The 15,064-nt window shown below is 48.9% G+C and overlaps 1 protein-coding gene across 6 annotated transcripts in view; it reads right to left on the reverse strand.

Annotated features, from left to right (window-relative positions):
* FAM189A1 (family with sequence similarity 189 member A1) overlaps positions 1-15,064 on the reverse strand; it is a 449,858-nt gene that overhangs the window by 15,420 nt on the left and 419,374 nt on the right. For all 6 annotated transcript variants that reach the window (XM_041752472.1, XM_041752474.1, XM_041752471.1 and 3 more), the window contains 3 exons: positions 14,895-15,002; positions 5,887-6,047; positions 5,130-5,265 (listed from right to left, as the gene is read on the reverse strand). In XM_041752472.1, coding sequence (XP_041608406.1) covers positions 5,130-5,265; positions 5,887-6,047; positions 14,895-15,002 — 405 coding nt within the window. The remainder of the gene's footprint in view (positions 1-5,129; positions 5,266-5,886; positions 6,048-14,894; positions 15,003-15,064) is intronic.

Consider the following 15,064-nt stretch of genomic DNA (forward strand, 5'->3'; position numbering starts at 1 on the left):
TCACAATTTCTAGTCCCGCATCTCGGGTTTCCTTCCTGCCTGCCAGACGGCCACCAAATTAAAATTCCTAAAGCATCACTGGATCACGTCAACTCCAAATGCCAACGTCTTCAAAGGCACTGCTAGGGTCTGACATCCAAGGTCATAAAATCTGTACCCAAATCATTTCAGTGAACATCCTTCATTACCTTACGTTCCCCAACCAGGCTCCATGTTGACCCATCACCGTGTCTTTGCCGAGGCTGTACCGTGATGACCTTGCCTGTTATTCACACACCCAATCCCGCTCCACCTGTCAAGGCTGGTTCTTCCCCTGAAGCCGGGAGAAGTTTCTTAGAGTTTGTCCTGTCATCATGCCAAACTGTTAGTTCCATGAGGAGGGGATCCAGTTCAGCTCATGGTTCTGTATCCCACAGATCACAGCACAGTCTTTCATGATCCCTGGAATGCAAGTCCCATCATCCACGTAGGAATATCAAACTGGCAAAATCTCAGGAACTTTCCTGCTATAAAAAGGAAGGCACTTCGTTTCATCTTGTCCTGCAGTTGTAGTCTTAAGCCATGGGAAAGAAAAGGATATTGCAAACGAAGTCAGAATGCAACATGCATGTGGCCAATCCAGCAGAGTGAATGGGTCAAAAGCAATGTGCTGAGCCAAGGGGTGCTTTTCCTTCCTGTATAAAAACATCCCTCCCAGATGCACGGCCTCCTGCCCCTGTACAAGGCCTGCATAATGCGCATTCTGCTTTTCTGTCTTCCTATCTTTATCCAGACCTGTACTGAGAGGCGATTTCCATGACATTTGTCCATAAGGGGAAGTAATTAACCCTCCCCCCCTCCCCGGGCCCCCTGGGAGAGAGGATGGTGCTGTAAAGGGGGGGAAGCTCCTTGCTGTCCTCAGATGGGAGGGCTGCCCCAGAGGAGGGGGCAGCTGGCCAGCGCAGCCTTCCCTCTGTGCACGGGAATGAGTTTCATTGACTTCCAGACTTCCAGAGGTGTCTGTGGAATTAAGAAGTGCTGCCAGACCAGGGGGTCCAAGAGAATGGGCCTCCCCTGGAGGGGAGGATGGCAGTGGCCCCTGAATCACCAGATCCTCCCCCCTCCCCAGGAGGGCCAGCCCAGAGAAGGGCCATGCAGACAAACATTGCTTCCGCAGATGGTGCTACACAAGGCTCTTGTAAGCTGGCGGTTTCTGAGTCAACGCACTAGGAGACAGGCCTTCCTCCTCCCTGATGATTTTATCATTAAAATGATGTGAAAGAAATCTCCATTTAAAGAGTTCTCAATAGTTCTGGAGAACGGTGTCATATGAGACCCAGTATTATCCTCCCACATACGGACGGTCCCCAACGTACGATGGCTCGACTTAGGATTTTTCAATTTTACGATGGTGCAAATGCGGTTAACACATTTATTACAAAGAAACTGTAGTTTGAATTTTGACTGTTAATTCTTTCCCCCAGGCTAGCAATCTGGGGCAAGATCCTTTCCTGTGATGCTGGGCAGAGGCGGGGGCCCCAGCTCCCTTTCAGCCACTCAGTCACCAGGGTAAACAACCACAGAACTCACAACTATTTTGTACCATAACCATCCTGTTCCTCACTTCTAGGACAGTGTTCAAGAAATTACATGAGATAGCCAACACTTTATTATAAAATAGGCTTTGTATGAGATGGTTGTGCTCAACTGTAGGCTAAAGTAAGTGTTCTGAGCACATGTCAGGAGGGCTGGGATAAGCTATGATGCTCGGTAGGTTAGGGGTATTAAGGATATCTTCAAATTATGTGGGTTTCTCAGGTTATAACCCCGTCATTAGTCAAGGAAGAATTGTATCCTATGCTCCAGAGAAAAAAGAGTAAACCAGCGATAAAACACTCATCAATATCCTTCTGATGTGAAAGTGTGGGGTGGTGCATCAAACGTCACACCCAAATCCAGAGGCCACTTTCCAGGACCTGGGGTCCTTGACAGGATGGAGAAGGACGTTCCACAATCTCATCATTAGGACTGCTGTTGGGGGGTTCTCGCCATCAAGATCCAGAAGCAAAGGGCTCTGAGAAGTCCTGCTGCTCTCCATAGAGTAGTGGGCACATAATCACTCATCCTTCCATGGCATTCTCTCTGCTGGAAATGGGAGTAACAACTCACAAAAGGGAGGATGGAGAGGCAGGCCCAGGTTGGTCCCCAGCATGGATCTGGAATTCTGATGGCCTCTAGCAGCAGGTGGAAGGGTGAGAGCAGAGCTCCTTCTTCTTCCTAAGGCAGCCGTGGAGAAGCACACCTCTGTGGGCTTGCTAGGGGTCTCCAGGCCTGTCTACTGCCCTGCCTGGTGCCCCTGCTGGTTACAGGGCAGAGCTGACCATCTGATGCTTGGTCAGCCTTCCCCTCCTACCTTCAATAGGCTTCCCTCCCTGACCCTGGCTCAGCTGGTCCCATCCTCTGGGCCCTTCCACATCTCCTTGGTAAGCCCTCATGCCCTAGGGCCAACGTCCTTCTAACTATCTCCTAACTTCTCTCCTCCTTGCCAAAGGTCTCACAAGAATTCCCAAAGTGTCTCCTCAGAAGAGCAGCATAGCAGCAGAGCTGGGACTTGGTAGGAAGGCAAATTCTTTACAGGATTCTCCTTCCCAGTCCTGACTCAGAAACTCTGGGGATGGGCTCAGCCATCTGCATTTGATTGACAAGCCTGGGAGGCCCTCTGGAGTCCAAAACCTACCAGCCCACACCCTTGCTACACCTCGTGGCCCACCCCCTCCTCTAGCCAGTGCCAGCACCTGCTCCACTGCCCCACTGCAGCTGCTCCTGCTGAAGCTGAAGGAATGCTGCTTTCACCGGCATTCTCTGGATGGTGAGCCAGAGGGAGCCGGGTCAGCCCTCCACAGCCTCTGGCACCACCTGACCCGTCTCTTCCTTCCTGAAGTGCTGTGTCTGTGAGTCCAGGCCCTCGAGGACCCCCTCTGTACTCTATTGACTCTGCAGCCTGTCCTGTTCCTCGAGCACTCAAAGTATTGTCATTCTGTAGTGGTCTCCCACCCCTTCCTGGTTCCCCGGAATTCAGTGACCGCCTCTGTGGCCAACCCGGAGCTCTCCAAGGCCACAAGCTAGAGATCCGATTACCCTGTGGACACCTGCTTGGGAGGTCCTGATGACCCCTGAATCCAACGAGCTGCCTTGAGCAGGTCACCCTCTACCCACGTCACATTCATGTCAGACATCCTGAGCAGCTTTCTGTTTTGAGGACACACATGCTGTGCTGCCCCTCCTTCTGAGCCTTGCCACCTGCCACAACCTGCTCGGCCTGAGCCCTCAGCTCACAGAGGCTCCCTGGACCCCCCAACTATGAATTGGATGCCCCTGCCCAGTGCCCTCCAGCAGGACAGAGGGCTCCCTCAGAGTCCTTATGACTCTCTTTACAGGACACAGTTTTCATTGGTAATACTGATTTGAATTACTTTTATCATTAAGAGGAAAATAAATCACTTCAGAATGGCAGAACTCTTCACTCAGCTTTTTACGAAATTCAAGAGAAATCCAATTACTGTGCGTTTGAAAACGAGATTTTGCAGGCATGCCTCTCGCTAATAAATCCCCCCAACCCCCGGACCGGCAGCTCCCATGCATCTGTTTCTACTGTGGGCAGAAAAAAGGTCAAGAGTCCCTGGCTGAGTCCTGCTCTGCTGTCTGCAGCCTAATGAGCTGGTCCAGGACGCTCCAGGGCAAGAGCAGGAGAGAAGGCCCTTGACTGTCGCCTGTGCAAGGGTGAGCAGTCCCGCCCAGGTGACCCTCAAGGACAATCCTTCTTGCAACAAACATGTGGCCAACATCCCGCTGGGCCTAGAGGTAGGCACATCTTGCCTTCTCTTCCAGTCCCACAACTGTCCAGCCTGCAGAATGTCATCTCCCTTGGGGATGCGATCATCTTCAGAGGCTTGCGGACGCTAAGTCTGATCAGCCATCATGCAAAAATTTCTCCACCCACAGACGTCCCTGTGGGCCAGGAGCTCCTGAGTGGGTGGCTCGGGAAAGGATGGGCACGTCTCCTGGTCTTCTCACTCACCACGTGGGCCCAGAATGTCAGAGGACATTAGAAGGTCTACGCCAAGTCTGAGGCCTGCACCCCTTCCTGACAGGTGGCTCAGGGTGCTGGTATGTGGGTGCAGACGGGCTCTGGAGAGTGCTGTGATGCCCTTCAGTTACTCCTGGTCCTGGTCTTGCCTACTCTCTCCTCTGCCCCGTGCTCAGACCTCAGAACTCGCTGCAGCCTTTGCCTTGGCAGGATTTCTCAGTTCCCTAAATGTGCCCCTTCTCTGCTTATCTGCTGTGCTCCTCACATGCGTCCCCAACCCTGTGGCCTTCCCGCAGCCAATCCTGCACTCGGGTGCTTTGTGAACTTTTCAGTGTTGCCATCTCTCTGCCCTGGCTAGTGGCCTTCGATATGCCGGAGTGACAACTGTGATGATAACAGTCACAATGACAATGGTACCGTAAAATGGGCAACTGACTTTTGCTAAAACCTGCTCTGTGTCAAGTGCTGTGCTGGATCCATTGCTATATGCTTAGTACTATTATGATCCCCATTTTACAGATGAGGAAACAGATCTGCCAATAGCACATGCCCACTGTGGGTCAGGAACCCCAAGGTGGTGGGAGGGCTTGGCTCCCCCGGCTCAGAGAAGGCCTACTACATCCACCTGGTGGCTCTGGTACCTCCCTGGCCTACAGCTGCCAGGCATCAGGCAGGACTAGGGATCCTGGACTGGTGTCTCACCTCCCCTGTGGACAATGACAGAGGCACGGAGCTGAAATAGGCCGGGGTGCCCTGAGTATGTGGTTCACGGCCTGAGCTCTATCCCCAGGGTCTCTGCTCCCAGGTTTGAACCTGCACCAGCTCCTTCTGCACTGTGTCCCCAGATATACCACCAGCCGGTGTGAGGCTCAGGGGCATCTGAAAGGAGCTGCGGGGGAACAGCACAAATATTGGGTTGGCATCCTTAGGCCTGGGGTGGGATTTCTGCAGGTTCTACTCTCTGAGCCTGCTGCCTCCTGTCCACAAAACCACAGAGAGAAATACAAACGCAAGGAGTGGGCCTTATTATAGGGCAGTGGCTTGTCTGGGGCTGAGGTCTCACCTGGCTGGCAGTGGTTGGGCCCACCACGGCCTCGTAGGGCGGGGGGAGCTCGGCAGGATAGAGCAGGCCGGGGCTGTTGATGGCAACATCATACAAAGTGCTGAATGGAGAGGGAGCAAAGTCCAAGTGGAGGCCCCTGAAAAGGCAGAACCATGACATTGTCGCTCCCGGGAGAAGGAGCCTGTACTGCTAACATTTCTCTTAAAAGCGATCAGACCATCACTCATCAGGGTTTCCCCTGGTCAAATACTCATTGTGTTTTTGAAATAAAAGGCTCATTCGCTAGGCAGTTTTACCTTTTGGCTTTTTCGTTTTGTTTTGTTTCTTCTTTTTTCCTGGAGAGATACTGACATTTTCAATAAACTCTCTGGCCCTGTCCATTAAAATGAAAATAATCATAGAGCCGATTAAATGTTTAATTAAATTTTACAGGTCATGTTAATGACCATAACTCAATGGCACTTTTGCATTTCAAGAGAACATAACAGAGCTGCTCTTGTCGGGCTAGTTTTGCTTTTTGTGTTTTTTCTCACTGCAGTGAGAGCCAGAGAAACGCTCTCTCTCTAAGCCAGTGCTCTCTCGCTGGGCACCGTTCATGCTCTACTCTCTAATCAAACACGCCTTTCAGATGTCCCCTCTCCTCGGCTCAACTGCCCCAGTGCAAACAAGCACGGCTATTGCCTATTCCACATCCTGGACTGCTTCTACCTCCCTTGCGTCCCCGAGGGTCGCTGCCACCATCAGCGGCAAGACCCACCTGTGGGCCTCAGCGGTGGGCGTGCAGGTGTACTCTGGCGGGTAATAGGGCGGAGGTGGGAGCGGGGGGATGAACTCATCGAAATCCAGGGTCTGGTGGAGCACGGTGCCATGGGGGGTCACGCAGGCCGGGCTGGCAGAATGCGCCCTTTGCGGAAGGAACTAGAAAACAGAGAGATCCAGAGTTATTCGGGATATCTTGTGTGGCTTGTGTCTAATTAAGCTGATTACACATAAGCTTTAATGGTCTGTTCAGAACTTATGTAATTTAAACCATCGGGCTATGACGGCGAAACACACGCTTCAAAATGATGGCTCCATGAGGAATGCCTCGCACCCAAACTCCTTCGTTAGGCTTTGTTTCTTGCACTGCTACACAGAATGCCTCCGTTCTCAGGAGAAATACAGTCTGGGGAGTCTTTAATTCTATTCCCACCCTGAAATCTTTCTCTTCAGATTATACTACTCAAAGCCCGTGGGTCAAAAGGGTGCCTGACATCCATAAATTCAGATAGCCCTTCCCAAAGTGCATTCGTGAGAAAACACCAGACCTTCCAGATGTTCATCTCCAACCCCCTGTCAAATTCCTACAGTGAAAGAAATTTGGGAAATGCTACAGATCGTTCTCCCCTCTTGGAGCCCTATAACACATGTTAGTGTGTTAAAAGCCCTGAGAAGGTCTGTATTAAAAAAAAATCTGTTTAACCCATTCACAGAACATTTCTCAAATATTTCATTATGGGTCCCTCTGGACACACAGGACGAATGAATACTTCTCGGTCCTAGGATTCATAAACTTGGTAAAATACTTTTCCCTCAGGAAAAGAAACCATGAGCTCCAGAACATTCTGGGTGCAACCTTAAAGCCAAGATGCTGCTTGAGCAAACAGGTAAAATCGCTTAAACAAAAAGAACCCCACCTCTGCCTAGTTTTCCATTTCTGCCCATGGGAAGCACTGGCCAATAACTTCCCATCCTCTGGTCACTGCTCCCCAGAGGTTACCTGTGGCATGGAGATGTCTGAGCCATTCCTCTATTTCCAATTAATACCTCACTGTGGGTGCCTGCCGGTGCAGGAAGACTCTGTGCTACTCGAACACTGGGACCTCTCACCGCATGGAGGGTGAGGGATGGGTGAGACAATCAACTATACATGGCCGAGCAAGGACAATTCCGCTAATAAACAAGCTCTCCAAGCACTGTGCAGGGATCTGGAGTCGACAAAGGGTTAATGAAGATAACTCTTGAATGGTTCTGAAAATTGGTAGGATTTCAACAGGTGGGCTTACAAGAAGGTACACCAGGCTCAAGAAGAACAGGTGAGCTGATGAAACGTGTTTAAGAAAAGCAAATTTATATAAGACTCTAGAAGTTAATTCTTAATTCTGGAGGCACTGGGGAGCCAGGGAGGGTGCTAGAGCCAGGGAGTAGCGCTATTAAAGCTGCATGGTAGGACGTGCCTTCTGGTAGCAGTGGGTAGGGTGGTCTGGACTTGATAAGAGTCTGGGTTGGTAGGACATTTTTGCACAAGCATGGGTGAGGTCATGATCCTGAATGTGATCAAATGCCATGAATTTATCATGCTCTGGATTAACGGAGAAAGAATAGTGACCGTGTCTACACACATAACACATCGGACTGAAATTGTCTCTTCTGGGGTTTCTTAGCACACAGAGCACGTTCCTTGCCTTTTCAGCAGGCCTGAGCCATGGCTTTGTTTAATTATGTGAAACAGAGGTGAGTCAGTGGCTATGAGCTGAATGTGTGTCTATCGTCCTCTGCCTGGGAAAGCTGTCGGCCCTGATGCTTATTGCCCAAAGCAGAGCAGTTAGGACAAGGCCAAATGTCCTTGAGATCTAATAGGGACATATTTTGAATTAGTCTCTATCAGAAATTAGAAAAATCAATAGCACACTCAAGCATGAAATGCAAAAGCCAAAATGCTTTCCTATTACACATACAATCCCACCAGGAATGGGAATAATAAGCATTTTCAAGGAGAGAGGTGTGGCGCTCCAGATGATCCTATTAGCAGGTTTAAATTTGTAGACACTGCCATACACCAGAGGTTTTTTTAAGGGCTAAATGACAGGTTTAACCACTTCTGCTCTAAACTCCAGATCACCTTTCCAGTGGTGTGTTGGCTCCATCTTTGGGGAAGCAACTCAAGACCAGCTTGCTGCAAACTGTCCTATTCACCTAGGTTCCTCAGCCTTCCCAGGCAGAAGCCTGCAAGTGACACTTGACATACACCCCCCTCCACCCCCCACCCCCCGCCATCAATATCTCTCTCTAATGAGGTGGGGTCTATCTCTAAGCCCAAGGTCACTGCTCGGAATGGCTCTGAGATGCTAGGGCTGGAAGTCTGCAAACCATGCGGCCCAGACTCCCAGGTCAGTTGGTTCCCTGTTGGGCTCTGCCACCAGGGGGCGTTAGAGGGAGCCTGGAAGAAGAGAGCTCCTGTTCTCCACTCCTACCCCTGTGTTCCACCCTAAGGGGTGGAAGCTGCCTCCATGGATGCTCATCCTGTGTATGCTCCCTCTTCCTGGATGTTCCCCCACCTCCCTTTCACCTGGCAACGTCCTAGTCATCCTTCAGGAGCTGGCAGGAATGCCCCCGGCCAGCCCACCCACCACACACTTCATGCTCTCACATCTGCAAAGGAGTGGCCAGGCGCAGTAAGCCTGCATCGGGCTGTGGTGGGTGGAAAAGTGGCTCTGAATTGTCACTTCTTTCCCAGGTGGGTCACCTGCAACTGCCCTGGTTGTCCCCGTGGAGTGGAGTGGTGCTGGTACCTGGCTGAGGTGCCCACACACCTGATGCAAGCATCATGCTGCCCAGCGCTTGTCATCCACAACTGAGAAGCGCTTTAGCCTCTCCTCATCTGTCTACTCTGCAGAGGGAACCCCAACGTGGGTGTGCGCTGTCCCTCCAGGTGCACTGGAACCAGGGTGGAGGGCTGGGGTACCACCTGGCCTAGGGCATCTTCCCAAGGCCCATCAATAGAGACCCTAAAATTTGGTTCCATAAGAACAGCCTGGGGCCTGCTGGGGGTGCGAGGAGGTGAGTGGGCTTGGGTGACCCTGGCTGACCACTGAGGGCCCATGAGACTGTGATCACATTTCTGGTCCCTTTGAATCTCGATCCTCCTCCCTGACCCCACCTGGCCTGACAGATCACACTGGGAAACACCACTTCTCAGTCAGAGACCCAGATGGCAGACTTGTGTGGCTTAAACAAAGGACCAGATCACTGGTATGAGCTCTGCAGCCCTAATACCTCCATCTCCTGCCACAGGGGCTGGTGGGGGAGTAAGGGATGGAGGATAGGACAAGGGGCTAGAATTTCCAGGAACTCTTTTGGGTTCTGGGCTGCTTTTTCTCCTCTGGGCAGGCCTGCCAGCCTCCTTTTACATCCCTCCCCAGGGTCCCAACCAGCCCCTCACACCCTCCAGCTTCCCTACCACACTCTAGCTACTGAATGATTGCCCACATCTTTGAGATTTCCCATAAGGACTAAGAAATACAGGGCAATAGCCCTCTTCCTCTACCCTTCCCGAGACTTGGCAGAAATACTCTAATATTACTACAGGAGAAGTTTTCTTAATCGACTTTTCATCGCCAACTGACCGGATGAGCTGGGTTTCCCCTCCTGGTACAGACCCTGCAGTCCTGCCTGCCTGAGGCACACTGCTGCTCTCTGGTCCTGCCAGGACGCCAGGCATGCCAGGTGCCTTCCCTGTCTACCCGGGGCATAGGGGTGCATTCCCGAACAGCTAAAGGCCAGTTTAATTACTGCTGTAATTCATCATGACATGAATGCAGGCGAGAGAACTTGCTTGTTCTATGAGAACCCAGTCAAATGCTTTGGAAAGACTTGACAAAGGAGAGCTACAGAGCAGAAAGTGCTGCCAAGCTGGGTCCTGGCCAGGCAGCTACAAGGGAGTGGACAAGAGTCATAAAACATCCAGGGGAGACCTGCATTCTGCTCACTTTGCAGGTCTCTCGCTCCAATTTAAAGGAACTGAATCTGGAAATCACAGATGGTGCAACTTTTATGAAGTTTATACAAGAAATACAACTTGAAACACCAAGACATAGACCCACAATTGAACAGAAGATCTTGGCCCCAAATCAAAACCCTGGTGGACAGAGGCTCATCTGCATATTTAAAGTCAAAATGTTCGCAGCATATTCCTTTCACTGTTAGGACTGTCTGCTGTAACTAGCCTTTAAGATATAGGGGGCGCCTGGGTGGATTGGTCAGTTAAGCATCTAACTCTTGATTTCGGCTCAGGGTGGTGAGATCCAGCCGTGAGTCAAGTTCCACATTCAGTGTGGGTCTGCTTGAGAGTCTCTCTCTCCTCCTCTCCCTCTGCCACCCCCCCCTAAAAATAAATAAATAAAATCTAAAAAAAAAAAAAAAGATTAATCTGACACTTAGTTCTAGTCTGATAGATAAGTAGCACCTACTACACAGAGATGTTTCTGTTAAACCCAGACCTCAAGGAAGATCACTGTGGGTCCAAGGAGGGCCAGTCTCTGTGGGGCACTGGGGTGAGCTGGAGAGGTGAAAATACTGGTAAATCTGAGTGATTCTGGGAATTCCAGAGGGTGGTGTTACAACCACCCTTGACCCTTTGCTAGTTCCATGGGCAAAGACCACAGCAAGCATGTCTGGGAAAGGCGTGGCACTCTGCACTTTCTGGAGGTGTTCTGCTTTACAGGGCATATGACTAGTGTTGAGAACATAAATGACAATAATAAAAGATGAAGTTCACAAGCAAGTGCCTAATGGAGGCACATGTAATAGCATATGATGTCCCTTAAAGTGGCTGGCAATAAAGTTCATGAGGAGGAAAGAGCTACATGAAAAAATGGGAAAAATGAAATTACGCTCAAGGAATGAAACTAAAAATGTGAGATTAGAGGCACAGAGGTAAAAGCTTTCTCCACAAAACTATCAATAAACTGAATTTTATAATCAGTTGCCTTTTGCCACTATTTCCCAAACATATTAGAGTACTTCAGCCTTATAAATTCTGATGCTAGACATCAAACTTTGCATCTCATGTATACATGCATTCATGATATAAGTTCCAAAAATGGTTAATTATCCCAAGATGTGAATCCCCAGAAGTAAGGAGGAATTATGGGTTCCCCTGGAGCCAGGCTAAGGCCCTCACTGTGAGTCAGTCTGCTGTCTGGAGTGCCTCGTGGCCTTTGGTGCCTAAACGACAATCATGAGAATTATCTTGCTTCCCGTTTCTGTTTTTGGAGCAGAGCTGGAACTTAATGGTACTTATGAAACAACATGTATGCAGACACCTCCTATATTTTTAAAAAGTTGTATCCCAACCCCTACTAATTGTCTCACTCACATCAAAATTGACAGCAATATATCTAGGGACCCTTTTTCACCGAATCTTTCCAAAGCACTTTTTTTTTTTTTTTTTTTTGGTTAAGCAATGATCTTTTTTGCACTCACATTTCATTGGCTTATGTAGCACCACAGTATGTACTCACAAGCCAAATACCACTGGCCTAGACTGGTTTGGGGACAGCTACAATTGTTCCTTGGAAAACTTGTGACCCAACTGCTGGGAGCAGAGCTGGCATGTGGGTGAACCCCAGAAGCTGCCAGTGGGTGGCTGTGCCATGAGGAGTGGGCAGGGCACATTATGGGTGGGATAGAGAACCGTGGTCACTGAACCAATGGGTTTAGCATAAGTAGACCAAGAGAGCTAGGACTGTATGTGCAAGGAGCTTCTGGTAGCACCATCTGCACAGGCCTAAACAAAACCAAAATCAAAACCAAGAAACGACTCAAGCACCCACACATAGAGAAGTGACCAATTGATTGACATTACATCCATGGTACAGATCAATGTTGACATGAAGACATTTCTGTGTATATTGACATAGAGGATGTCTGTGATAGTTTCAGGTTATAAAGTCAAGTTTCAGAGTGATATGAATGGTGTGATTCCATGTAGTTAAAAGGAAGACAACAAGGGGCAGCTGTGTGGCTCAGTCATTTAAGCATCTGCCTTTGGCTCAGATCATGATCCCGGGGTCCTGGGATGGAGCCCTGTGTTGGCTCCTAACTCAGCAAGGAGTCTGCTTCTTTCTTCCCCCTTGCTTGTGCTCATGCTGTCTCTCCCAAATAAATTAATATTTAAAAACAAAAAAAGGAAGACATAAGGGAAGAATGGAGGGAAGGAGGGACAAGGAAGATAGACTATTTGTTTATGTTAATATAAACCTAAGAAATCAAGAAAGAAATGGAAGGATTTGCTGTAAACTTTCCTCAGGAGTATGAGGTGGGAGAAGGTAGGTTATTAACTTTGTCTTTATATATCTCTCTATTTTTCTTGTTTCAGTGATCATATGTTACTTCTTTAATTAAGTAGTCTAATGAAGTGAAGTCAGAAAATTAAAGTCAAGTCAAATTAAAGCTGGAAAAAGAGGAGAAGACTTTTCTAAAAAATTAAAAAGAACTTGTGAGGCATGCTCATGAATAACTCAATTCCAGGTTCCATCCCTCGGGTCGAACCATAAGCCCCTGGGCCTCCCCTCTTCTTTTTCCCAGATGCGGCCTGTGTGGCCAGCCTTGCCCAGCCTCTGACCCATGTGGTAAAAGCCAACCTCCTCCACGTGGCCAGCAGGGTTTTTCAAAGCCCATGCAAATGTACTATCTGATTCCTCCCTCAGCGGCCCCATGAGGACAGCAAAGTATGAACAGTCTTACATAGAGCAGAGAAAACTGGGATAAATAGGCAGTGACATGCCCCAAGGTCACCCACTGGTCCCACAAGGCACCATGGTCATGTGCCACTAGTTCCCTTTTGACTCCCCAGAGATGCTGCAGGTCAGCAGCACAGCCAGGGACTCAGAAGGAGAGCAGAGCCTTGTCTGGTCCCATAACCCCTGGTAGCAAAGGGAAAAGGACTCACCAGCAGGGATTTAACAAATTTCTACTTCCATGCTAGGGGCTAGAAGCAAACTTACCCCTGAATACCCAGCAAGAGAAAAACCAGAGGTCCTGATGGTGGCTGTGTTCATTATGACAAGACCTCACTTCCCTATGGTGTTTTATAGTTGACAGTAGATCAAGGACCATGGCACTCATGGTCATGGCTGCAGGAGATTCCCAATAACAAATCAATACTCCCCCCGCATTTAAGAGTCAAATAGGTCACACTTCTTGAATGTTCACCAGGTATGCCATTAGGTCCTCTTTGGAGGTGAGGAAACCAAGGCTCCGGTAGGTTTGGTGACACATCTAGAGTCACTTGCTTCATATGCAGAAGAGGTGGAACTCTGACCCAGACGTGGCTGATTCCAGGCCCACTCAGGTGCCACATGGTGGAATGACAGCATGACCCTGCATCGATGTTATTGCTGTATATGCCGTCACAGCCACCGTACACCTGATTTGGATTTAGTTGGTAATTTTCACTCTAATGCTTCAAACCAGGGAAGGCAAACTTTTACACTGATAGCCCTTTGGTTCTGTTAGTTTGGTCAAATTGGTGTGGTATTTACAAATCAATAGTAAAATGTGTGGAGGTGAGTAGAACCCCACGGTACTTAACCTTTCCTTTATACAACACACCAGAGAAAATCACCAACATGAGGCCTCGGTGAGCGAGGCCAAAAGTTCATCACAGCTGAATAACTGTTTAATTAGATCCCTTTCAGAAAACTGCCACCTCTCAGAAAGGTCAGCCCGGCTGTGACAGCTGTGTAGATATACACTGGGACAAAGAGGCAGACGTTGCATATGATTAGAACCAATGAATTTTTAACATCTTGGTAATGATGCTCTCTGGCCCTGTAACTTGATGAACTGATGTATTGCCATGGGGTGGATAAGAAAGAGCAAATAAAACAGCCTACTACAAGAATAACTTGCTTTTTCTTTTATGAGATGCCTAAGACACTGAGAGGGAAGCAGGGTAGGTCTTGAAGAAGCAAAAAGAGAGAGACAGAGACAGAGATGAAGACAGAGACAGACACACGGATGATTCTACCCTTAGCACTGGAGAATGTATCTTCCCATCAGTTTCTGGTTTTTGTAATGTTTTTAGTGGTAATATACTGTACAGTGGGCTGCGTTTCATTCACGTCCAAATAATGAAGAGCCTTCATTATTTATTAAGCGTGTACTTATAAATGTATATTAATAAGTGTGTGACCCTTGGTTCTATTCTCATTTCTCCCCCGTGGGAGCAGCAGTTCTTGGACTGTAAGACCAAGAACTGGTAGGAGGGCGGTGGGTAGTGTCAAATGATGGCCAGCTAGTGACTCCGCCACTAAATTATGAGCTCAGGGTTAATTAGCAAATCTAAAAAGCACAGATGAGCAGTTTTTCAATTTGAAAGGAACTCATTTTCTAAAAAACCTTCCTTTATTAAAAGAAAATTCTGCAGCTTGAGGAAGCACTTTGCTCTGGAGGTTCTGGGCCCAGAGGGTGTCTAGGGCTATAGGACTGTTACTAAAATTACTCAAAGGCACACACAAGGGGCCATCCAGAGGACAAAGAGGGTGGCAGGACTCTGTTAACATGCGACTCCAATGATGCCTAAAAGAAATACATTAGTGGCACCAAAGGTACAGGTTCTCAGCATGAGGTGACTGCCAAGCACCATGGACTCTCAGGGCCCATTACCCTTGGGACTTCTGGTTGGAAGCTACAAGTGTCTACTCTCTGTTGCTCTTTCTCTTTCTTTCTTTTCTTTCTTTCTTTCTTTCTTTCTTTCTTTCTTTCTTTCTTTCTTTCTTTCTTTCTTTCAAGATTGTATTTACTCATGAGAGACACACAAAGAGAGAGGCAGACACAGGCAGAGGGAGAAACAGGCTCTCTGTGGAGAGCCTGATGCTGGACTCAATCCCAGGAGCCCGGGATCATGACCTGAGCCAAAGGCAGATGATCAACCACTGAGCCACCCAACTGCCCCCCCTCCATTGGTTTCAAAGTAGCTTGGGAAGGAAGGGGCCCACTCACCATCTGCAGGACATCGGAAGAGACCATCTGCATGCAGCACATGGCTGTGGCCAACGCGCACACGATGGTGGAGAGGACATTGAGGGCACACACACTGAAGAGGAGATCCTGTGAAAGAAAAATGCAGCAGAATGTCAGTCTCATCTGACAACATGGCAGATCCTTAGCAT

This window comes from Vulpes lagopus, chromosome 4 (genome assembly GCF_018345385.1).
Source record: "Vulpes lagopus strain Blue_001 chromosome 4, ASM1834538v1, whole genome shotgun sequence".
In the NCBI taxonomy this organism is placed as follows: Eukaryota; Metazoa; Chordata; class Mammalia; order Carnivora; family Canidae; genus Vulpes; species Vulpes lagopus.